Raw genomic sequence first — 24,419 nt, forward strand, 5'->3', positions numbered from 1 at the left:
GCCATGGTAATTTAGACGTCAGAAACCATAAGTATATGTCTGAAAGGTTGACGAGTTCATAATTAATTAAAAGCTTAGTATTTGAAGAGCTAAAAAAACAAATGTCATTGAAAATATAATTTAATTGAAGTTATGAAAAGTTACTGGCTTCCTTATAATATTCCTGGCACAAAAAATGTTTGTCAGTAAGATTAGCCCAGAATGTATATCCACAGCCCAAATTTAAAGTTTCAGCTCTTCCTTATGAAAACAATTCTTTTGGTTAATGAAGAAGTGATTGCTACTGTTCAGTAAATACTTTAGTCTCTTTGTTTCTTAGGGACATTGTTTCTGGCCCTTTTATGAGAAGAATGCACATGAGTAGTTCTGGCTAATGAGTTATGAGCAGGAGATATGTGTGTTACTTCCCGAATATTTGATGGCTGATCCAGAGTTTTCTTTTGATGTTGATCCACACTTTTCCTTCTAATGTCTTACTCTTCATTTGCTTGGCTCTATGATAGGAATGACATATAATAGAATCATGACCACCGAAGATGTACATGTAACAAAAATTGGAAATAATCTTCATCATTTTGAACCACTAATACTTTAGAGTTGTTTGGTTAATCACAATCTAGCCTATACTGAAATGGGTTAAAGAAGAGTTTTTATTTAAAAAAATATATATTAACAAATGAAGACACTGTGGTCCCAGAATTGTAATCTATTTGAGAATTTAAATTGTAGGAAGGACCTCAGTGTTAAACAGCCCATCTAGTAGCCTGGAGTGTAATTTTAGTTATCTTGGATCTTTTAGAATGACTTAGTTCTTCTTGAGAGAGTTAAACCAGAATTTTGTTTAATTCATATTCTGAAGTTATCTCTGCCAGTGCTTTAGATTTAAGGTACATATATATCAAGTAAAATTGACAGAGCTTGGTAATAGCCTGGATGTAGGGCATGAAGTGAGCTAAGTGTCCAACTTGACCCCCAGGTTTCTCATTGTATGCCTGGAGTGATTGGCAATGCCTTTCACTAAGAGAAGGAACATTGGTAACAAAGCAGTGCTTTGAATGAAGATACTAAGTTCATTGTGAAAAGGCTGACTTTGAGTCACATCTGAGACATCAAAGGGCAGATGTTAAGATGCTAATTAGATAGGAGAGTGTGGCCAGCAAAGGAGATGTCTGAACTTAGTTACACACTTGGGAATTATCTGTATATGGAATAAATAAGTCATGGGCATGAATAAGATGGTGGAAGGAGAAATAATGGATGAGAAAAAAAATGTTTTTAGGAATAAATGTGAAAAATATTAATGTTTATTACCCAGGCCAAATGCTTACAAAGTAGATATCGAAGGAGTGATGGAAAAGAGAAATAGAAGTAAAAATCCGGGAAATATTGCAGAGTAAAAGCGAAGGAAAGAAAGTGTTTTAAGAATTGGTCCTGCCTGACCAGTTGGTGGCACAGAGGGTAGATTGTCGAACTGGGACACGGAGGACCCAGGTTTGAAACCCTGAGGTCACCAGCTTGAGAAAGGGATCATCTGGCTTGAATGAAGACTCATCAGCTTGTGCATGGGGTCACTGGCTTGAGCGTGAGATCATAGACATGACCCATGGTCACTGGCTTGAGCCCAAGTTCGCTGGCTTGAGCAAAGGGTCACTTGCTCTGCTGCAGCCCCCAGTCAAGGCACAAATAAGAAAGCAATCAATGAAGAACTAAGGAGCCACAATGAAGAATTGATGCTTCTCATCTCTCTCCCTTCCTGCCTGTCTGTCCCTATCTGTCGCTCTGTCTGCCTCTCTCTCTGTCTCTGACACACACACACACACACACACACACACACACACACACACACACGCAAAAATAACTGGTCCATATTGTTGATGCTGCTGAATATTTGAGTAAAATGAATACTTGGAGATTTAATAAAATTGTGAACAGTGTTGACTTCACTAAGATCTGTTTCAGTTAAGCATGGAATGAGAATATTATTTCTAAAAAATATAATGCTACCTTAAATAGATTTTTTGTTCATTCTTCACTTATGCGTACTTTATTAGTTTGTGGTTTTGTTTTCTAGAAAAAATGTAGAGAATCCATTTAATAAAATATGGACAGTAAATTAAAGTATTACAACAACTGGGTAATATTAATATAGTATATAGTAAATGAAATGCTTTTATGTACATTAATTCATAAGAACTCTGGGATCCTACTTTTGTGAACACTGTTCTATAATCTGTAATGAACATCTATTTCATTGCCTTTAAAGTAATCATTTCAGAACAGCATGGGCTCTCTTGTGCTCACAAATGAAATAATTCTGAAAATAGCAGTTCTTTATTTACATATTAATTTTCATTCCATAAGTTTATCTAATGATGAAAGATTATAATGCGCATAGTTTTTACTTATGAGAAACTACTTTGGCATTAAATTCATACCTATATAGTGTATATAGATAGTAAAGTTTAAATCAGATGTGAAGGGGTCTAGCAGGAGGCGTCATGGAATTTCCTTTAGTAGAGAGAAACCACTTTTACTTCCATTGAAGAAGAGAACAGGGAGTTCTGCCTTAGTTTCATGTGTCTGAACAAGAATTTCCCTAGGAACTCATGCAGGCTGTTATGTATTTCTAGCCCTCCAAGTAAGACAACTATGATTAATCCCCACACATGTGTTATTTCTTCTAACCACTATTAAATATAGCTTTTAAAATACAAGATTAAATGAGAAATATGCTTTGAAGCTACTTTCTCTTTTTCTTGAATTAACACAAATGCCATGCATGAAGTCATTTCATAAAATAGCTTTAATCAGTGTCTATGATGCTGCATTTATTTGCCTTTATGAATAATAACAAATCAGATTATTGACTAGTATATGATTTAAAGTGATTGAAGTTTCATTTTACTAACTTAAAACCTCAAATGAAGAATAACACATGCTTGATTGAAAAACACTCAGGTTTCACCTTCTGTTTATTTGTTAAGAGTCTATTTAAAAATGTGTTTTTGTTTGTCAAGTACTTGCAACAATAAAGTGATCTAATTCATAATCCCATTTGTTAAATATTTTGATTTGAGCAAGTATGCCTTTTAGTATTCATTTTGTGTTATTATCATTGATAAAAAAATTGAAATCCTGTTTCTCAAATCTAAACCTAATTTTACTAAACAAAACATATTGTCATTGATTTGGGGCATATTCTTATTTTAATTTTAGAGAGAAATTCTATCTGAATGGCAACTGGACATAAACCTTCACTATTTGGCATAAATGTTCTCGAAGACAATTCAATTAGCCAATATGTTCATTACATCAATACAACACTCAGAGATGTTTAATGTTAGTAATCCAACAAAAGGATAGAAAACTAATAAATATTTAGGCTAGAGTCAGTTGCTAATTAAAATCACAGAAACAGAAAATCAGATATCCAAACCTTCACATTTTTTGTGGGCTTTTTAAATCTTGAAATCTAATGAGCAGAGACTTTAAAGAATAAATAAAATGGATGGATAGATATATCCAAGGTTTGTATGAAATTTTTACATTAATGGGAATATAGTATATATAAGGTAATTTTTATTTAAACTATTTGGAGCTTTTTCCTTATTTCTTATTTATTTTTTTGTTTAATTATAAGTGAGAGGAGGGGAGATAGACAGACTCCCACATGCACCCGGACCAGGATCCACCTGGCAACCCTCATCTATGGCCGATGCTGGAATCAACCGAGCTATTCTTAGCACCTGGAGTTGACAACTAATCAAGCCACTGGCTATGAGAGAAGGTGAGAGAGAAAAAGGGGAGAGAAGTGAAGAGAAGCAGATGATTGCTTCTTATTTGTGCCCTGACCAGGGATTGAACCCTGGACGTTCATACGCCAGGCTGATGCTCTAACCACTGATCAAACTGACCAGGGCCACCGTTTCATTTTTAAAGTAGCTTTTTAGTATTCTACTGTAAAAAAAAATATTTACTCAGTAATGTGATGATAAATAGCTTATTTGTGATGATTTGCTTAAAATATTTTTATAAAATGCCACAAAGAACATATTTGGTGTGTATATGTATATATATATATATGTATTTAAATATAAAATACACTTAAAAAGTAAAGAGGGAATATGTACATTTAATATTTTTAATATTTCCATCAATAATAGAGAATGTTTTCATTTTCCTACATACTTTTCAACAATTTAACAGATAAAAAGATAATTGTAGCTTTAAAGAGTAACATTATGTACTTTTACTTAAAGATTATTTGTATTTTTAAAGTGAAAGTGTTCAAGGTTTTTTTTTTTTTGAGGTATAACTTTTATGGACCTTTTTGTACATTAAGGAAATTAGAAATTAGCATTCATTTCTGATACGAGTAAATATATTTTTCTGTTTGTTGTTTTTGTAGACAGTTCAGCAAAGCAGACATGCCAGGCATTAGAAAGGGAGGATGGATGTGACAATAAAGGGAACATGAGAAAACTGCTGTGGTGACAGAACCCTTCCTGTCTGATTGCAGTGATGACTATACACATCTATACCAGGGATAAAATGCCCTAAGTATCCATAAAAACATACAGAAATGCATGCCTGAAAAGTAGTAAATCTGAGTAGGGTCTGCAGTCAGGTTGAGTGTAGTGCTCCAGTTGATGACCTGGTTTTGATAATACTGTGCTTCTGTTGGGAGAAGCTGGCTGATGGGTACATGCGACCTCTCTGGACTATTTCTTCCACGTCTTGTGAATTTATGATTATTTCAAAAATTAAATTACTTTTTTTTTAGGGGAGAGGGGAGATAGTGAGGCACACTCCGCATGCGCTCTGACTGTAATCCACCTGGCATGCCCATCTTGGGCCGATTCTCAAGTACTGAGCTCCTTTTAGCATGTGAGGCTGATGCACTCGGACCAACCGAGCTATCCTCAGTGTCCTGGGCCACACTGGAACCAACTGAGCCACTGGCTGCAGGAGGGGAAGAAAGAGAAAAGGGAGAGAGGAAAAGGGGGAGAAGCAGATGGTCGCTTCTCTTGTGTGCCCTGCCTGGGAATGGAACCTGGGACATCCACATGCTGGCTGACCCTCCACCACTGAGCCGCTGACCAGGGTCTCAAAAATTAAAAAATTTTAAAGCTCAATGGATTGAAAACTATATAAACTAAAACTAAATTCTACTTAGATACATGATAATCAAACTGCTAATAATAAAAGGTAAAAAAAAAAATCTTAAAAATGAATGAAAAAAAAAACACCTGTTTTCTGTGAACTATGCCAGACCCTCAATTAGGTGCTTTTATCTGTGTCTCTTCCCCTCACAATCACTCTTATTTTGGGTATTATGATCTTCATTTTCAGGATGAGAGTGATGACTCAGAGTATATAGAGCTACTGAGCAGTAGTAAGGAATTTAAACCCAGGTCTACTTTATGGAAGTCGATTTTGTTCATTGAAGTTATTTTGTTTAAATACCCAAACATTTTTAATGGACCTTCCTAATTAATCAAGAATATAGCATACAATCTAAGTACAAGATTATCCCTTTAGTTTCAATATGAAGTCAGGGGTATCTGTGTTACTCCTTTCTAGATTAGATCATTTCAACTATTAAAATGGGAGAAATTATCATGTTGGAGCTAAACTGCATCAGTGAAGGCACATTGTGTTACCAATGGCAATAAAAGACACAGGCAAATTGAGGAAAAAAAGGAAAAATTTATTAAAATATTAGTGCACAGGGTTAGTGAATTACAGTAGCAGTTAAAACAGCTAGGTCTTTCAAAAAGTAGACTTGAAGGAAGTTCAGCAATGTTTAAACCTTAATATGAGTTGCAGACAAAGGATAACTCAGCACTATTCCCCCAATCTCTGTCTCTTCTAATTCCCCAGCTATTAGTGCATATTGGTCCAGCACGGATATGTGTTTACCCCCAGGTTGATCATGAAAGCCAATTTGTGAAGTAATGGCTTTAATTGGCTAGTCTTTCCACTTGCCTACATATTTGGCCAGAATCTAAACCCTCTTTTCAATGGAAGGTGTAAAACATACTAGTCAGATAAAACTGACAGCAACTATACTGCACAATTCACAAAACTATACAGCAGAAGGGAAATAAAAATTGTAATGATCATTTAAAAGTGGGACTATTTTTATTTCCCTTCTCCTGTTTAGTGACGTGTAAATAATACTTTTTAAATTTTCATTTTTTGTTTCTGAGCCCCTGAAGATGGCACAGTGACTAAAATTAAAATTTATCTTTGAAATGTGCAAAGTTAAACAAGTATAAAAAACAGGCAAGTAAGCAAACACACAAATTATGTTTTTCAAAATTTGGTAGCTTTTACCCTTCTAAAGTTACTAAGATTAAAACTTCATTATGGTATTGTGGATAACTGTATATATTAGATAATTATGAATCAATTCATTCTGTGTGTCACTGTTCCCTATGGATATGTACATACAGAAGTGGATATGCACTGCTGTGTCCACAAGGTCAGAGAACTGAAGAGCTGCAGTATAGTTGCTTTTGTTATCATCCCTGTTTCTCTCTCAATAGTAAGAATGTCCTCCAGCCAAAGAACTGTGTAGGTAAATATATAGAGGGACATGGGAAAAAGGGATTTTTTTTAAAGAAAAAAATATAGAAAAATGTGCAAAATTGTCAACAAAGACCACATTTCAGAGAAATGTGGGGGTGAGTACAGGGCTGGGGAATTAAAATCTGTAGCATGAAAAGCTCTGTAGACTCTGCACTCTCGCTGAAGCATGTATCCATGGATGTTCTATGGACAGGAGTTACACTTGGACAGAGAACATGCAATATCTGGGATGGTGTGGTCTGCCTTCTCCCTCAGGAGAGTGGTGGGGGTGTATTTAAAAAAGGGGTCGTCTGCTCAAACTGACAGTATAGTATGGAGATGATGGTTGTAGATATGCATAAAAAGGTGGGTTCTGAGGCTGCTAAAAATAATGAAGAACCTTTAGTAGAGTCTAAGGTGATTCACTTTCTCTCTTTTAGGGGTTGTGATCTGCCTTCTCCCTCAGGAAAGTGATGGATTTCACTAGCAGGGGTTGTCTACTCGTATTTGTGCTATGGTAGTAATGGTGGAGGGGGAAAATATACATAAAAAAGAGGGTTCTATGGCTGCTAAAAATAGTGAAGCCTCTTCAGTAGAGTCTAACCTGCTTCATGTCCTCTTTTAGGGACTGTTTATTTATACTGAGTTGTCTTCATGCCAGAATGTTTTTCCTTCTGGCATCTGAATGTTGCCATCTTGATGTTCTTGTTCTCTTCTCTATGTTTTTGTGGTTGAGATGGGCCAGAGTATGATGGAAAACATGGCAGCTGAAGCCCTCAGTGACCCTGTGATCCACATGCTCCTGCAGGGCCTCTAAGCTGGGGAAGACCCGGCAGCAGGCCAAGCACTTGTAGCCACTTTCCGGGGTCACCAGCCTCTTGGGCGTCTTGGCCCTGGGATACTCCTCCCCAGCTGGAGGCTCAGCTAGACTGTCAGCCTTCCTCCTTTTCCCTTGGGCTGTGCTGTCTAAGCTGGGGTCACTGTCAGTTAGGTGTCTCTTTTGAGACATGTGAGAGAGGGGGACGTTTTTATGGACCTTTTCAATATAGGTCATTTCCTCCATTTTCATCTCTTTTGAAGGAGGCACTGGTCCTTCCTGTGTATCCCCTGACATAGTAAAAACGTTCCCCAATGGGACAGGCGTGTAGTAAATTGTCATGACCCTTTCCTCTGGGCCTTGTGCTGAAGATGTAAAGGGCTTATTCTTATTAACTGGATAGAAAGGAGAGGAGGCAGGTGAATGGGGTGGGGGAACCTCTGATTGCTCCAAGTCCTGGGATACAGGCATGTGAAGGATACCTAGGAAAGAAAATTTCCAACATGAGAAAACTAGGATATGGGCATGAAGTCTGTAGGAGTTAAAATGGCCATGGCCTGTGTGAGCATGTGGCGTGAAAGTTCATGTCCATGAGATAGTTCAGAATTCTCAGTGAAGGAATAGGACCTGTTCACACTGTGAGATGGTAGGACAGTGTTAGAGGACATGAGTGTGGCCTGAGAATGAGCATCCGTGTGTAGAGCTGAGGCTTTGTGGCTGTAGTGGGATAGGGATTTGAAAGACAACAGATGGAAGTTCATTTCCATCAGGGCAAGTGCGTTTTGTAGAATTTGGCTAAGAAAGAGGGGAATGTGAATGATTTATGGAATTAGTTTGTAAGTGAGTGAGTCTCAAATGATTGTGTGAAAGAATGAAGGTGACTGTGTAACTGTGTGAATCCAGTAAAGGAACGAGAGGGTGGGTGGGGGATGAAGGCTTGTGTGTTTGAGAGAAGAAGTGAAAAAAAGGAGAAATGGGTTTATACCTTGTATGAATGAGTAGCGATGTATGTGTGCACGTGTGTCTGTGTGTGTGTGTTTGTGTGTGTGTGAAAGAGAGAGAGAGAGAGAAAGAGAGAGGCTGAGTTAGTTCTCATCTGAAGGTACAGGTTGTGATGATCCTCTAGCTCAGTGGTCCCCAACTTTTTGGGCCACGGACCAGTTAGTTTAATGTCAGAAAATATTTTCATGGACCGGCCTTAAGTGTGGGACGGATAAATTTATCACGTGACCGAGATAAGCATCAAGAGTGAGTTTTAGATGGATGTAACAGAAGGAATTTGGTCATTTTTAAAAAAATAAGACATTGTTCAGACTGAAATATAAATAAAAGGGAAATAATGTAAGTTAGTTATTCTTTCTGTGCTGACCTGTACCAAATGGCCCACGGACCATTAAGGGTCGTGGCCAGGGGGTTGGGGACCACTGTTCTAGCTCAAATATCGGAACTGTCTACTATGTCACCCACAGCTGTCCCAGTGATCCTGTGTTGTAAATGTGTGGTGAGCGTCTGTGCCATGTCAGTGAGGTACACTTTCTATGTGTCCCTGTGCAGAAGCCTCAGTACTAGTTGCTCTGTCCTGATGCTTTTTCCTGTTGTTGAGTGGACAGTGAAATCAGTAGATACTGAATTGAACAGCTTAGAACCATCTCTTGTCCAAGCTGAGATCCCACCTGTGTATATTCCTTACCCTCCTCCATGGGACAGGTATGCTGGGATGTAGAAGAGTTCCCCGTAAAATCTCCTGAGGATGAATGATCTTCTCCAGCTGCCTGCCCAGATAATGAAATCTCCATAGCTGATTCAAGGTCTGGGAAATTGAATTATATGAAAAAGAAAGAAAAAATAAAGAAAAAATTAGGATGAGGCATTTTCTGGAAGTTGTTTGAATTCAAAAAGTATGTGTTGAGTGGTCACTTTATGTCAGGCATCATTACCTCACATGACGCTTGCATAGAAATTAAAGTGACTCTCTTATTTAAAATTTGATTTACAGTTATGACCATTTTAGTAAGTGTTAGAGTGTTGACCAGGCATGTGAATGTCCTGCTGTTGATTTCTGGTCAGAGCACACAGGAAAGGCGACCTTCTACTTGTTCACCCATCCCGCTCCATTAGTCTCTCTATCTCTCTTTGTCTCTCTTTGTCTCATTCTTCTTCCACAGCCATAGCTTGTTTGGTTCAAGTAAGTTGTCTCTGATAACCGAGGATGTATCTGTGACTGCTACCTCAGGCACTAAATTATATATATTTATAATATATATATCTATTATATATATTATAAATATATATGTATATATAACCATGAGTATATATATATATTTAAACATATATATAAACATGGATTGTTGTTCCTCTGTTGCATAGTAAAGGAACAACAGACAGCAGATGGGCTGAGCATCACTTCCTAGTTGGCAGCCAGGTGGGTCCAGCTCAGGGTGTATGTGGGAATCTGACTCCCTGCCTTCCCTTCTCTCACTGAAAAAAAAAAACTTCATTTATTCAGTAATATAACTAAGTACTTTTTAAAATATTGGGCTTCATGGATGTTACTGGGAACACAAATTTTGTGTGTGATAATTCCGTAGATTTATACAGAGCATCAGAAACTTATAATCTTTTCTGAAAAACAGTGTTTAATAACTAAAAGTTGGATGTCAACTCTATTCCCTCATGAAAAATTATACAATTTGGTGTTATGAGTTAGAAGTTTATAAAGAATTCTGCTTACACACATAAATAAATATAGATTTATATTAGAGTTTATGTTAATATAGATATAGAAAACAATGTATAAATAAAATTTTATCTTTGCTGAAATGAACTCTTATGTCAGTTTCTGTGCTTCATTGCTAAACATGCTTGCTGGTCATTATTGAAATTTTATGATCATCAACATCTCTATTGAATGTGTCCGGTGTATATATTATACACATTTGTAGCAAAAGCTCATGGTGAATGTAATGTGTTTTGTGTTTATGTTCATAAAGTGTTGGTTAACACTGGGTCAGGGTTTAATGTGTGATTGAGTTTGCCAATCTGAAAATGTGATGAGTTTTGTGTGACTGAGGACAGAGTGTGTGCTTGGTGTTTGTGTGTTAGCTCCGTACATTTTTAAGTGTGTGGATTGCTTTTTCTAAACTACTGGATTGTGAGCTTTATATATTGTGTGGTTTAGATATGAAATGTGTACTGAGCATACTCTTTCGGGACAGAGGCAATTAGTGAATTTGTAAAATATGGCGAAAAATAAAAGGATGTGATAATGTGAAAATGAAGTATTATATGAGAAAATATACCTGGGCATTGGAAGAGGCACCGCGTGAGGGGGCAGAGGACAGTAGAGTGAGGACAAGTATGTGCAAAGTATGTGTGCGTGGCCCTGGCCGGTTGGCTCAGCGGTAGAGCGTCAGCCTGGCATGCAGGGGACCCGGGTTCAATTCCCGGCCAGGGCACATAGGAGAAGGGCCCATTTGCTTCTCCACCCCCCCCTCCTTCCTCTCTGTCTCTCTCTTCCCCTCCCGCAGCCAAGGCTTCATTGGAGCAAAGATGGCCCGGGCGCTGGGGATGGCTCCTTGGCCTCTGCCCCAGGCGCTAGAGTGGCTCTGGTCTCGGCAGAGCGACCCCCCCAGTGGGGCAGAGCACCACCCCCTGGTGGGCAGAGCCTCGCCCCTGGTGGGCGTGCCGGGTGGATCCCGGTCGGGCGCATGCGGGAGTCTGTCTGACTGTCTCTCCCCGTTTCCAGCTTCAGAAAAATACAAAAAAAAAAAAAAAAAAAAAGTATGTGTGCGGTAGCACAGGATTGCATTAGAGAATAATGTATGGACGTTCAAGTTCTGAAGGACGGAGGACAGAATCTGTAAACTGAGGCCTAGGAATCTAACTCTTAAACATTCAACAAATAGAAATGTGTCTATATTGCAAATAAATGCAATAAAATGTTAAGAATATCTTGTCAAGTACTCAAAAATGAAAACAGTACAAAACTTAGAAGAGTATAGTAAGTAAATGAATTGAAGTCATGCCAATGCACATGGATAAATTACAGAAATATGATGATGAGTGAAAGGAACCAGAACAAAAGTATATATTGTTTTGTGCCATTGCCATACAATTTAGGCAGATATAACTAATCTACGGTCAAAAAAGTTTGAGATTTATTAGTCTTTGTATGGTTAGGAGAAAAATAGAGTGCAGAGAATTTTGATGCATGTGGTAGAGTGTAAGGAAACAAACAGGGATATGAGTGCCGATGGGTCTGATGAGGGTGAGCATGAATGTGAGCACTTGGGCTGTGAAAACATGTGGATGTGGAAGGGTCTTCCAGTTGGCATCTGTATTTTAATTTCACTTCAACTACCACTGTGGTCCTGTTTTAAGTTTTTAGTGCTTTCATACCCTCCACAGAGTGTAACATGCTCTTGTCTGGCTGATATTAACATGTACTTTCATGTTATTCTGAGAAAACTCTTTAATATCCTTAGTTCCTTTAACTAGTATTTCTCAAATATAACACTAGTGTCCTCTGTTCACCTTGGCCTTCTACAGTCTTATAAAGAGTTTTCGTTTCTTTGGAAAATATTGCTTCCTCTGGAGCTCCTATTGACGAATATGCAAAAGCATTTTGAGGCTTTTTTTTTTGTGTGTGTGTACTGGGCACCCTTTTTTCACAGGACCAGAATCACTCCACACTTCTCTGGGCTCTGTGTAGAACCCAACCTCCCTATGCTTCCTATTCAGTAATTCTCTGTTATAGCACCTGAGAGCTCATCTTCCGAAGAAATGTAGATGAATTCATCTGAAGTAGAGGCATCATGTTGTGTTTGATTTTGGGCAACAGTGTTTTGTCTTCGCTGCAAAGCATGTTCTTCTAAATTCTTGTCTGCTGAAAAATTAAATAAAAACAATAGGAATAAGCAACATGATTTTAATATGTTTTTCTTCAGTGCGATCAACCAAAATATGTCTGCTATGGATTGTCAAGTGAGCACACACAGCCTCCATGTTGTAAATAGTGTAGCATGGTTAGTATAGAACCTGTAATTGCACAGTGATATTGATTGTGTCAGTGAATACCATGGGTGACTGAGTTTGCACAAAGAAGCTTATTAATAAATGGAAAAGAATGCTGTCTCTTTCTACGTAGAGATAGAACTGAAGTACAATTCCAGATTCCCTTGCAGATAGTCTGGCCATGTGAATGCGATTCTACAATGGAAATGATTGGAAATGACATGAGCCAGTTCTAGGCATTGCCATACAAACACCTTGTGTGCCCCTCCAGGTTTGTGTTGCCTTTCTTAGCTGCCTGGGATAAAGGTATTTTGGGGAGTCCTATATAGGACACATTTTGATGTAATTGATGGTTTTCTAGGAATGAAATTTGTGAACAGAAGACAAGCAGAATATGTGTGCAGTGTGTAGTTCTAAAAATGACCATGCACGTGTGAGCATGTGGGTGAAAGTTTATGTGTATGCGATATTTCAAAATTTCCTTTATGTTATGCATATTTTGATTTGTTAACATAATATGATAATTTGGGCATGTGAATGTAGCATTGAATTTATGTCCTGGTGGTGTTGTGTGTACCTTCTGGATCATATCTGGTGATTTTTTTGATGTCGGTCAAAGGGGATGGAGAATGAGCATGTGCATGTTTGTTAGCATTGACAGCACATGTGAACAGTGCAGCAATGTGACCTGTTTTTAGAGTGAGACTGTAAGTATTAGTGTGTTAGAGGACATGAGTGTAGGTCTCAGAAAGAGCATCTGTATGGAGATCTGAGAGTTTATATCTGAAGTGAAATATGGAGTAGAAAGTCAACAGAAGAGAGTTCAAATTCACTAAGGGAATCTGTTTTCTAGAGTTTGGTTGAGAATGAGAGATTTCAATTAGGTTATCTGAGTGAGGAATGTGAATTATTTATGATATGTTTTGTATATGTATGAGTCTGAAATGAATGTGTGAAGGAATGAAATTAAGGGTGTATCTGCATAATGGTACTAGAGAAGGGGAAGGTTAGATGGGGCATAAAGGGTTGTGTATTTGACCAAAAATGTGACTAAATGAGAAATGGGCCACACCTTGTATGAAGAGGTTTAGATGTATGTGTGCGTGTGTGTGTGTGTGTGTGTGTGTGTGTGTGTGTGTGTGTGAAAGAGAGAGAATGAGAGAGGCTGAGTTAGTTCTCATCTGAAGGTACAGGTTGTGATGATCCTCTAGCTCAGTGGTTCCCAACCTTTTTGGGCCATGGACCGGTTTAATGTCATAAATATTTTCACGGACCGGCCTTTAGATTGGGATGGATAAATTTATCATGTGACCATGACAAGCATCAAGAGTGAGTCTTAGACTGATGTAACGGAGGGAATCTGGTCATTTTAAAAAAATAAAACATCGTTCAGGCTTAAATATAAATAAAACGGAAATAATGTAAGTTACTTATTCTTTCTGTGCTGATCGGTATCAAATTATCCACGGACTGGTATGGGTCATGGCCAGGGGGTTGGGGACCACTGGTCTAGCTTACATATCTGAACTGTCTACTATGTCATCCACAGCTGTCCCAGTGATCCTGTGTTGTAAATGTGTAGTGAGCATCTGTGCCATGTCAGTGAACGTACACTTTCTATGTGTCCCTGTGCAGAAGCCTCAGTACTAGATGCTCTTTCCTGATGCTTTTTATTGTTGTTGATTGCACAGTGAAATCAGTAGATACTGAATTGAACAGCTTAGAACCATCTCTTGTCCAAGCTGAGATCCTACCTGTGTATATTCCTTACCCTCCTCCATGGGACAGGGATGCTGGGATGTAGAAGAGTTCCCCGTAAAATCTCCTGAGGATGAATGATCTTCTCCAGCTGCCTGCCCAGATGATGAAATCTCCATGGCTGATTCAAGGTCTGGGAAATTGAATTATATTTAAAAAGAAGAAAAAAATAAAGAAAAAATTAGGATGAGGCATTTTCTGGAAGTTGTTTGAATTCAAAAAGTATGTGTTGAGTGGTCACTTTATCATTACCTCACATGATGCTTGCTTGCATAGAAATTAAAGTGACTCTCTTATTTAAAATTTTATTTACAGTTAGGACCATTTTAGTAAGTGTTAGAGTGTAGGCCAGGCATGTGAATGTCCTGCTGTTGATTTTTGGTCAGAGAAGACAGGAAAGATGACCTTCTACTTGTTCACCCATCCCACTCCATTAGTCTCTCTATCTCTCTTTGTCTCTCTTTGTCTCATTCTTCTCCCACAGCCATAGCTTGTTTGATTCAAGGAAGTTGGCCTCAAGCAATGTGGATGCCTCTGTGGCCTCCAGTTCAAGCACTAAATATACATATTTATAATATATATATTTATCTATCTATTTATTTATGCAATATAAATATATATGTCTATATTACCATGTGTGTGTGTATATATATATTTAAACATATATATAAACATATTGTTGTTCTCTGTTGCATAGCAGAGGAACAACAGACAGCAGATGGGCTGAGCATCACTTCCTAGTTGGCAGCCAGGTGGGTCCAGCTCAGGGTGTATGCAGGAGTCTGACTCCCTGCCTTCCCTTCTCTCACTGAAAAAAAAACTTTATTTACCTAGTAATATAACGAAGCACTTATTAAAATATTGGGCTTCATGGATGTTACTGGGAACAGAAATTTTGTGTGTGATAATTCTGTAGATTTATACAGAGCATCAGAAACTTATAATCTTTTCTGAAAGACAGTGTTTAAAAACTAAAAGTTGGATGTCAACTCTATTCCCTCATGAAAAATTATACAATTTGGTGATATGTGTTAGAAAGTTTATAAAGAATTCTGCTTACACACATACACACATAAATAAATATAGATTTATATTAGAGTTTATGTTAATATAGATATAGAAAACAATGTATAAATAAAATTTTATCTTTGCTGAAATGAACTCTTATGTCAGTTTCTGTGCTTCATTGCTAAACATGCTTGCTGGTCATTATTGAAATTTTATGATTATCAACATCTCTATTGAATGTGTCTGGTGTATATATTATTCACATTTGTAGCAAAAGCTCATGGTGAATGTAATGTGTTTTGTGTTTATGTTCATAAAGTGTTGGTTAATACTGGGTCAGGGTTTAATGTGTGATTGAGTTTGCCAATCTGAAAATGTGATGAGTTTTGTGTGACTGAGGACAGAGTGTGTGCTTGGTGTTTGTGTGTTAGCTCCGTACATTTTTAAGTGTGTGGATTGCTTTTTCTAAACTATTGTATTCTGAGCTTTATGTATTGTGTGGTTTAGATATGCAATGTGTTCTGACCACATTCTTTCAGGACAGAGGCAATTAGTGAATTTTTAAAATATGGCCAGAAAATAAAGCAATGTGATAATGTGAAAATGAAGGTTTATATGAGAAAATATACCTGGGCATTGGAAGAGGCACTGCGTGAGGAGGCAGAGGACATGATAGTGAGGATAAAGTTATGTGTTCAGTTATATGTGCAAAGTTATGTGTGCAGTAGCACAGGATTGCATTAGAAAATAAAGGTATGGATGTTCGAGTTCTGAAGGACATAGGACAGAATCTGGACACTGAGGCCTAGGAATCTAACTCTTAAGCATTCAACAAATTGAAATGTGTCCATATTGCAAATAAATGCAATAAAATGTTAAGAACAACTTGTCAAGTACTCACAAATGAAACCATGACAAAACTTAGAAGAGTATAGTAAGTAAAGAAATTAAAGTCTTTCTAATGCAGCATGGATAAATTAAAGAAATATGATGATGAGTCAGGGGAACTGGAACAAAAAAATATATTGTTTTCTGCCATTGCCATACAATTTAAGCAGATATAACTAATCTACGGTCATAAAAGTTTGAGAAATTATTAGTATTTGTATGGTTAGGAGAAAATTAGAGTGCAGAGAATTTCGATGCATGTGGTAGAGTGTAAGGCAGTTGTTCTCAACCTTTTTAATGCCGTGACACCGCAATACAGTTCCTCATGTTGCGGTGACCCCAAACCAAAAAATAATTTTGGTGGCTACTTCATAACTGTAATTTTGCTACACTTATGATTTGGAATGAAAATACTTGTTATGCATTACATATTTTCCAATGGCTTTAGGCGACCCTGGTGGGAGAACCACTGGTGTAAGGAAACAAACTGGGATATGAGTGCCGATGGGTCTGATGAGGCATGAGCATGAATGTGAGCACTTGGGCTGTGAAAACATGTGGATGTGGAAGGGTCTTCCAGTTGGCATCTGTATTATAATTTCACTTCTACTACCACTTTGGTCCTGTTTTAAGTGTTTAGTGCTTTCATACCCTCCACAGAGTGTAACATGCTCTTGTCTGGCTGATATTAACATGTTCTTTCATGTTATTCTGAGAAAACACTTTCATATCCTTAGTTCCTTTAACTAGTATTTCTCAAATATAACACTAGTGTCCTCTGTCCACTTTGGCCTTCTACAGTCCTATAAAGAGTTCTTGTTTTTCTTGGGAAAATATTGCTTTCTCTGGAGCTCCTATTGACAAATATGCAAAAGCATTTTGAGGCTTTGTGTGTGTGTGTGTGTGTGTGTGTGTGTGTGTGTGTGTGTGTGTGTGTGTACTGGGCACCCTTTTCTTCACTGGGAACAGAATCACTCTGCTCATCTCTGGGCTCTGTGTAGATCCCAACCTCTCTTTGCTTCCTATTCAGTAATTCCCTGTTATAGCACCTGAGAGCTCATCTTCTGAAGAAATGTAGATGAATTCATCTGAAGTAGAGGCATCATGTTGTGTTTGATTTCAGGCAACAGTGTTTTGTCTTCGCTGCAAAGCATGTTCCTGTATATTCTTGTCTGCTGAGAAGTTAAATAAAAACAATAGAAATAAGGACCATGATTTTAATATTTGTTTTTCTTCTGTGCGATGAACAAAAATAAAAGTCTGCTATGGATTGTCGAGTGAGCACACACAGCCTCCATCTTGTAAATTGTGTAGCATGGTTAGTATAGAACCTGTAAATGCACAGTGATATTGTGTCAGTGAATACCATGGGTGACTGAGTTTGTACTAATAAGCTTGTTAGTAAATGGAACAGAATGCTCTCTCTTTTCTACGTAGAGATAGAACTAAAGTACAATTCCAGTTTCCCTTGCAGATAGCTCTGGCCATGTGAATGTGATTCTACATGGAAATGATTGGAAATGACACAAGCCACTTCTAGGCATTGCCATACAAACACCTTTTGTGCCTCTACAGGCTCTTCCATTTCCTAGCTGCCTGGGATAAAGGTATTTTGGGGATTTCAAGAGAGATAACATTTTGATGTTATTGATGTTTTTCAAGGAACAAGGTATATATTATATATATTGTGCCCTTCTATTTCCATAAAATTTAAAAACAGGAATAACTAATCTAGGATTTTAGGAATGAGAGAAATTATTTTTTTTGTATGGTCGGAGAAAAGTATGGCATAGAAAATTTAGATGCACATAGAGGATTATAAGGAAATGAATGATGAGGATAGTGAGTGCTGATGGTTCTAATGAGGGTGACTATGAATGTGAACACCTGGGCTATGAAAACATATGGATGTGGTGGGGTTTTCAACTGGGCATTTCTGAACCCTACCTCAAGTTCTTTTCTTCAGGATCCCACCACTTTAGGCCTGTTTCAATTTATTATTGTTTTCATACCTTCTCAGTAATATAACATAACCTTGTTTGACTCATAGTAATATAGTCTTTCTTGTTTCTCTCAAATAACTCTCATCCCTTAGTCCTTCTCCCATTATTTCCTCAAATATAACACTGTTGTAAACTGATCCTTGAGGGTCCTCCATTTTTTTTAAATATTTTATATATTGATTTTAGAGAGAGGAGAGAGAAAGAGAGAGAGAGGAGAGAGAAAGAGAGGAGAGAGAGAAAGAGAGAGAAAGGGGGAGGAAGTACAGGAAGCATCAACTTATAGTAGTTGTTCTTGTATGTGTCTTGACCCAGCAAGCCCGGGATTTCATACTGGAGACCTCAGCATTCCAGATTGACGCTTTATCCACTGTGTCACCACAGGTCAGGCAACCTCCAGTTTTTTTTATGTGTTTTTCCCTTGGAATTTATTGCTTCCACTGGTGATCACATTAAAGAACATGCAGAAGCATTTTGAGGTTTTTTGTTTGTTTGTTTTGGGTTTTCTTTTGTATCGATTGATAGGCAGACTCACTCAGATCATCTTTGGCCTCTTCAAATTCCAACCTCCCTTTACAACCTTTCTATAGTTGCTCTTTACCATCACCAGTTAGTGTGTCTTTAGAAGAGATGCAAATTAAGTCATCTAATGACTAAGAAGCAGCCTCCCAGGCTTTCTAACCTTGATTTAGAGCCATGGCTCTATATAGAGACTGTAAATCATCTTCTTATAAAGATCTTGAGAAATTAAATAGAAATAATAGAGGCCCTGGACAGTTGGCTTAGTGATAGAGTGTCAGTCTGGTGTGTAGATATCCTGGGTTTAATTCCTGGTCAAGGCACACAGGAGAAGCAACTATGCTTCTCTACCCCTCCCCTTTCTCTTCCTCTTCCTCTTCCTCCTCCCCCTCTTCTTCCCTCACTCCCTTTCCTCTTTCTCTTCTCTCTCCCTTCTCTCTCTCTCTCTCTCTTCCTCTCCTGCAGTCATGTCTTGATTAGCTTCAGTGAGTTGGCCTGGGGCACTGAGGATTGCTCCATGGCCTCTGCCTCAGGCACTAAGAAGAGCTTGGTTGCTGAGCAATGGAGCAATGCCCCAGATGGGCTGAGCATTGCCCCTTAGTGGGCTTGCCATGTGGATCCTTGTCAGGGAACATGTAGGAGTCTGTCTCTCTGCCTCCCCTCCTCTCACTAATACAAAACAAAAGGATAATAATAATTAGAGGTGTGTTCTCTGTTTCTTTTTTTTAAAATATAGATTTTATTGAATTTCTAGAGAGGAAAGGAGAAAGGGGAAGCATCAACCTGTAGTAGTTGCTTCTCATATTGCCTTGACTGGACAAGCCTTGAGTTTCAAATAGGAGACCCAAGCATCCCAGGTTGATACCTTATCCACTGTGCCACCACATGTCAGGCAGTGTTTCTTAGTTTTGTATTTTATCTGTCCATTAAACAATAAGAGATTAGTATGTGACATGTTTAGTGAATATAGTTGGCCTTCATCTTCATGGATAGTGAAATATGTTTTCTATGAAACTTTTAAATGTGTAGTAATCTATCTATCTATCTATCTTAATCTATCTATCTATCTATCTATCTATCTATCTATCTATCTATCTATATGCACACACACACACACATATATATACATATATATATATAAAATGGATGACAGGGGTTGCACAAAGTTCTTTGTAAATAGAACAGAGACTGCTGTCTCCTTTCTTCCTGGACATACAACTATATTTATTATCACCTTTCCTTGAAGATAATGACCATGTGATTACATTTCCATGTTGAAATATGAATGAAAATGCCATGTTTGACTTTCACACATGTCCATACAAACCTGTATGTGTCCCTCAGCTCCTCTTTTTCCTAGATATCTGGGATATGATACCCAGGGACTATTTGCAAGGGGCATGTTAATGATAAAGTTTCCATCTACCCAGGCACATAAATTTTCTCCTGGAGGGAACTTGCCCTAGTCTTCTCTACATAACTGCTGATTTGTAATGTAGTTAGTAGATGGATTCACTAGTGTTTTTGTCACTACAGCCTAATCTATTTTAATGAGCTAGGGGTATAATCTGTTTTTGAGATGCAAGTAATTGGACCTGGTACATAATTATTGGCTAGTTATATTAAATATTAACATGTCTTTCCCTTGCTTATTTAATTTCTAAATATGTGTATATGTCATACGTGTGAATGTGTTTTTACATGTCTCATAGTTTATACTCAATAACTTCTATAAATATACACAATTTTTTTTTGTTTTTTTTTTTTTGTTTTTTTTGTATTTTTCTGAAGCTGGAAATGGGGAGAGACAGTTAGACAGACTCCCGCATGTGCCCGACCAGGATCCACCCGGCACGCCCACCAGGGGCGATGCTCTGCCTACCAGGGGGCGATGCTCTGCCCCTCCGGGGCATCGCTCTGCTGAGACCAGAGCCACTCTAGCGCCTGGGGCAGAGGCCAAGGAGCCAATCCCAGCACCCGGGCCATCCTTGCTCCAATGGAGCCTTGGCTGCGGGAGGGGAAGAGAGAGACAAAGAGGAAGGAGGGGGTGGGGGGTGGAGAAGCAAATGGGTGCTTCTCCTATGTGCCCTGGCCGGGAATCGAACCCGGGTCCCCCGCACGCCAGGCCAATGCTCTAATTATACACAATTTTTAAATGTGAAATGAACATAGCCTTTATGGAGGTCCACTGGAGGGTGCAGAAATCCCAAACATGTTGGAAATAGTGGTCTCGTTAGTAATGTGAGCCTCCACTTGGAACCTTGGGGTTGGCTCCATTCTGCTCCTTCTCCCAGCACTGAGAAACTTCCTCATAGCAGTTACTTGTTTACTTTTAATCTCCAGAGTAAACAAACTGTTCCAGTTTCTATTTAAGGGGTGTTTTGTGCTTGTACATGTGTGTGTGTGTGTTTCTTATTTTTTCCTTGCATTTCACACAGAAACCCCACGTTTACATCCTCATGATCAACAACAAAACAATTCATTTTTAATCCTGAGTAAAAACATTCTTTATATCATTACCCTCTTCCTCATACAACCATATTTAGTGTTCAAAGTTCTTCCCTGCACCCCAATTTTCTCATTACCTCTATTAGCCAGACTTTCTTCTCTCTCTCTCTCTTTTTTTGTCACAGAGAGGGAGACAGAGAGAGGGACAGATAAAGACAGACAGACAGGAAGGGAGACAGATAAGAAGTATCAATTCTTTCTTGAGGTACCTTAGTTGTTCATTGACTGCTTTCTCATTTGTGCCTTGACTGGGGGGGAGGGGGAGACTACAGTAGAGTGAGTGAGTGACCCCTTGCTTAAGCCAGTGACCTTGGGTTCAAGCTGGTGAGCTGTGCTCAAACTAGATGAGCCTGCACTCAAGCCATTGACCTCGGTGTTTCAAACCTGGGTCCTCTGTGTCCCAGTCCAGTACTCTATCCACTGTGCAACCCCTCATCAGGCGAGCCAGATTGTTGTTTTAACAGGAGAAAGTCCTATTGGAAACTAGTAACAAAATCAGTTATTTAACCAATACCCTTAAATAGAAATCAAATAAAGGGAAATACCTTTTCTAAGAAATATCATACTAATCAACCACTATGATCCAGAGTGACACGGTATAGGTAACACAAGTCCTAAGCCACAGTGACAAGGACCCAGCCATCTGAGTTTTCTGTTCTCAGACTATCTGGGCCCTCAAAAAAAACATATGTATATATACCAGCAACTTCTCTCTCTCCCTTCCTCTCTCTCTTTTCCCTCCCCTCTCTTTTTTTCCCTCTCTCCCTTTCTCCCGCCCTCTCTCCCTGTCACCCCCTCTCTCCATTGCTCCCCCTCTCTCTTGCTCTGTCATGACTACTAGGAATTCTCTCTCTCTCTTTAGAAAACAGTACCTGGTTACCCCATGCTCAGAGATTGTACTTAACGCATACCTCTTGACACTTCTGCAGGTTTGATGGAATAGCTGCTGTCCAGATGTCTCCTTTTATGTTTACACTTCATGGTTCAACTCTTTAAAGAGTCAGAGCAGGTGTACTTCTAACCCTAACTCTACTCTCAGAGTGTCCGTTGATGATGACAATGAGTTAAAATACTACAAGTGAAATCAATAGAAACAAATTCAAATCAATAACAAGTCACTAGAGAGACTTATCTCCTCCCCAAGTCACTGTGACCAGGACTGTTATCGCTAAGGCGACTGCAGAATTCCATGACCTCACTATAACATCAGTAAGGCATCAGCGGTATTTTACAACCTGGGTATTCATCATGCACTCCAAGGACCCAGCTAATATTCAGAGGAGTATACACCACTGTCACACCCACTGACTAGAGTGATTCATTTTATCCAATAGAAAACTCTACCATGAACTTGAATTTTTACTTTTATTTATTTTTCTTATTTACTTTTATTTTTTTGGAAAGATGTTATTTCTTGCTTTTATGGCAGGGTGACATGGGGGTGAGGAGTATGGTTGTTTCATTGTAGTTGTTCATTGCTTGCTTGTTGTGTGTGCCTTGGCTGAGCAAGCCTCGGGCTTTGAACCACATGACCTCAATGTTCCAGGCTGAGGCTCCATCCACTGTGTCACCATAGGCCAGGCCGTGAACTTGAATTTTTAAAAATCTTTTCCTTGATATTAAAACTAGGGGATAGATTACTTGGACTCAACCAGGGAAATTATTTTATGCATCTAGGGTAACCACACTGCTAAATCTCAGTGGGGAGGCTAAGCATTACCTGAGAAAACTAGGCTTAGAACCATCCCTATCTGGTGGAAATTGTAAATTTTACAGGTATCTTATTGGGAGTACTATTTAACTTATATACAAACATAACTTATATGTGAGGAATATATTTGTCTATTTGAAAACATAATTCCGTGTAATTCTAACATTTATCAAATATCCTCCCACCCTCTCCCCCGCTCTACTATTGGGAATAGTCTCCTATAGTTTTTAGCAGAAGCCATTATCTCTCTTGCTACTCTTACCACTTCCACAGAAGCATGGGAAAATGGAAGCCCCTAACCCTTGTTGTGAATCCTGTTCTCGTCAGGCTGGATGGTCTCAATTTCCAGGCTTCTCAGCCCCAGCCTCCATCTTCTGGAAATATCAGGGCTCTGTACAGGGTTTGGACTCTGTACAGTCAGCTCTATCCTACACCCCCCACACCCACTAAATACGCCACCTTCCACAGGGGCTATATGTGTTTACTTCCAAACCTTAGTGGTTACATGACAACCAGGCTGTGACTAAGCCTCTTCAGTCTTCTTTACCGCCAGCAGGCCCTGCCTCTGGTTGTTACCCCCTTACCCTGGGCTCAACTGCTTTTAGCCACTATGTGGTAGACACATTTTTCGAGGAATTTTAGCTTGCTAGCTATCAGAAAAAGATAAACAAAAATTAGACAAGAGTTTTCCTATAGCAAATTCCTAAAAATTAGATCAAACTATACAAATGATTGTAAGGATATGAATAAAAGAAATCTTCTTGACCTAAGATGAAATTTTGACCTGTGTAAGTGAACAATTGTTGATGTTGAAGAAGTATTAACATGTTGCAAATTAATTAAGCATATAATCTATGACCTTATCATCTTATTCCTTAAAGGTATCTGTATAAGGATAATTCTTACAGCATTGTTTACACCAGCAGGGAATTAGAATTTTAGTTTAGTTAGTTTCCACTCAAGGGGAATGGGTAAGCAAAATGTAGTGTGTACATATTACAGAATTAACTTCCAAAGATAGAAGTCAAGCCCATTAAAACATATTCGTAGAGGGAGGCGTATCTAGAAGGAACTGGTGACCAGAGAGGTGAAAGAAAACTGTTTTTAATTAAAAAATCACAAATGGTTCTTTAACCAGGCAAGTGACTAAGAAGAATTATTAACTTAATAGTAAATAATTTTTAAATATTAAAAGATAGAATATTTTCTCCCCCCAGAATAGCCCAGATTAGGTCTCAATATGAAAGAAATTTTAAAGTTCCCTTACTGTATTAGTGTCCTCTTGCTGTTCTAACAAATCACCACAAATTTTGTGGCTTAAGATAAAAGTGTACTATAGTTCTGTAGGTTACAAGTTCAATGGAGGTTTTAAAGTCCCAAACCAAGGTGTCAGCAGGATAGGGTCCATCTGGAACTCTAGGAGAAAATGTGTACCTTGCCCTTGTAAGGTTCAATAGGCTGCCTGCATTCCTTGGCTTTTGTTCTCTTCCTTCATCTTCAAAACACATTACTGCACCATCTTCCATTGTTACATCGCCATTCTATTAGTCCCCTATCTTCCTGTTATATAGATTACCTTTTTTTTTAAGTTACAGGAGAGGAGATAGTGAGATAGACTCCCACA

General features: G+C 38.5%; 1 protein-coding gene across 1 annotated transcript; it reads right to left on the reverse strand.

The window, feature by feature from the left end:
• Window positions 1-7,225: 7,225 nt before the first annotated feature.
• On the reverse strand, window positions 7,226-14,280 carry LOC136381856 (protein FAM170A-like). Its single transcript, XM_066350362.1, has 4 exons — window positions 14,175-14,280; window positions 12,150-12,275; window positions 9,081-9,200; window positions 7,226-7,872 (listed from the first exon to the last, which is right to left on the reverse strand). Exons 1-4 carry the CDS (start codon window positions 14,278-14,280, stop codon window positions 7,226-7,228), a joined length of 999 nt encoding a protein of 332 aa, XP_066206459.1.
• Window positions 14,281-24,419: the final 10,139 nt, after the last annotated feature.

Source organism: Saccopteryx leptura, chromosome 10 (assembly GCF_036850995.1).
Source record: "Saccopteryx leptura isolate mSacLep1 chromosome 10, mSacLep1_pri_phased_curated, whole genome shotgun sequence".
In the NCBI taxonomy this organism is placed as follows: domain Eukaryota; kingdom Metazoa; phylum Chordata; class Mammalia; order Chiroptera; family Emballonuridae; genus Saccopteryx; species Saccopteryx leptura.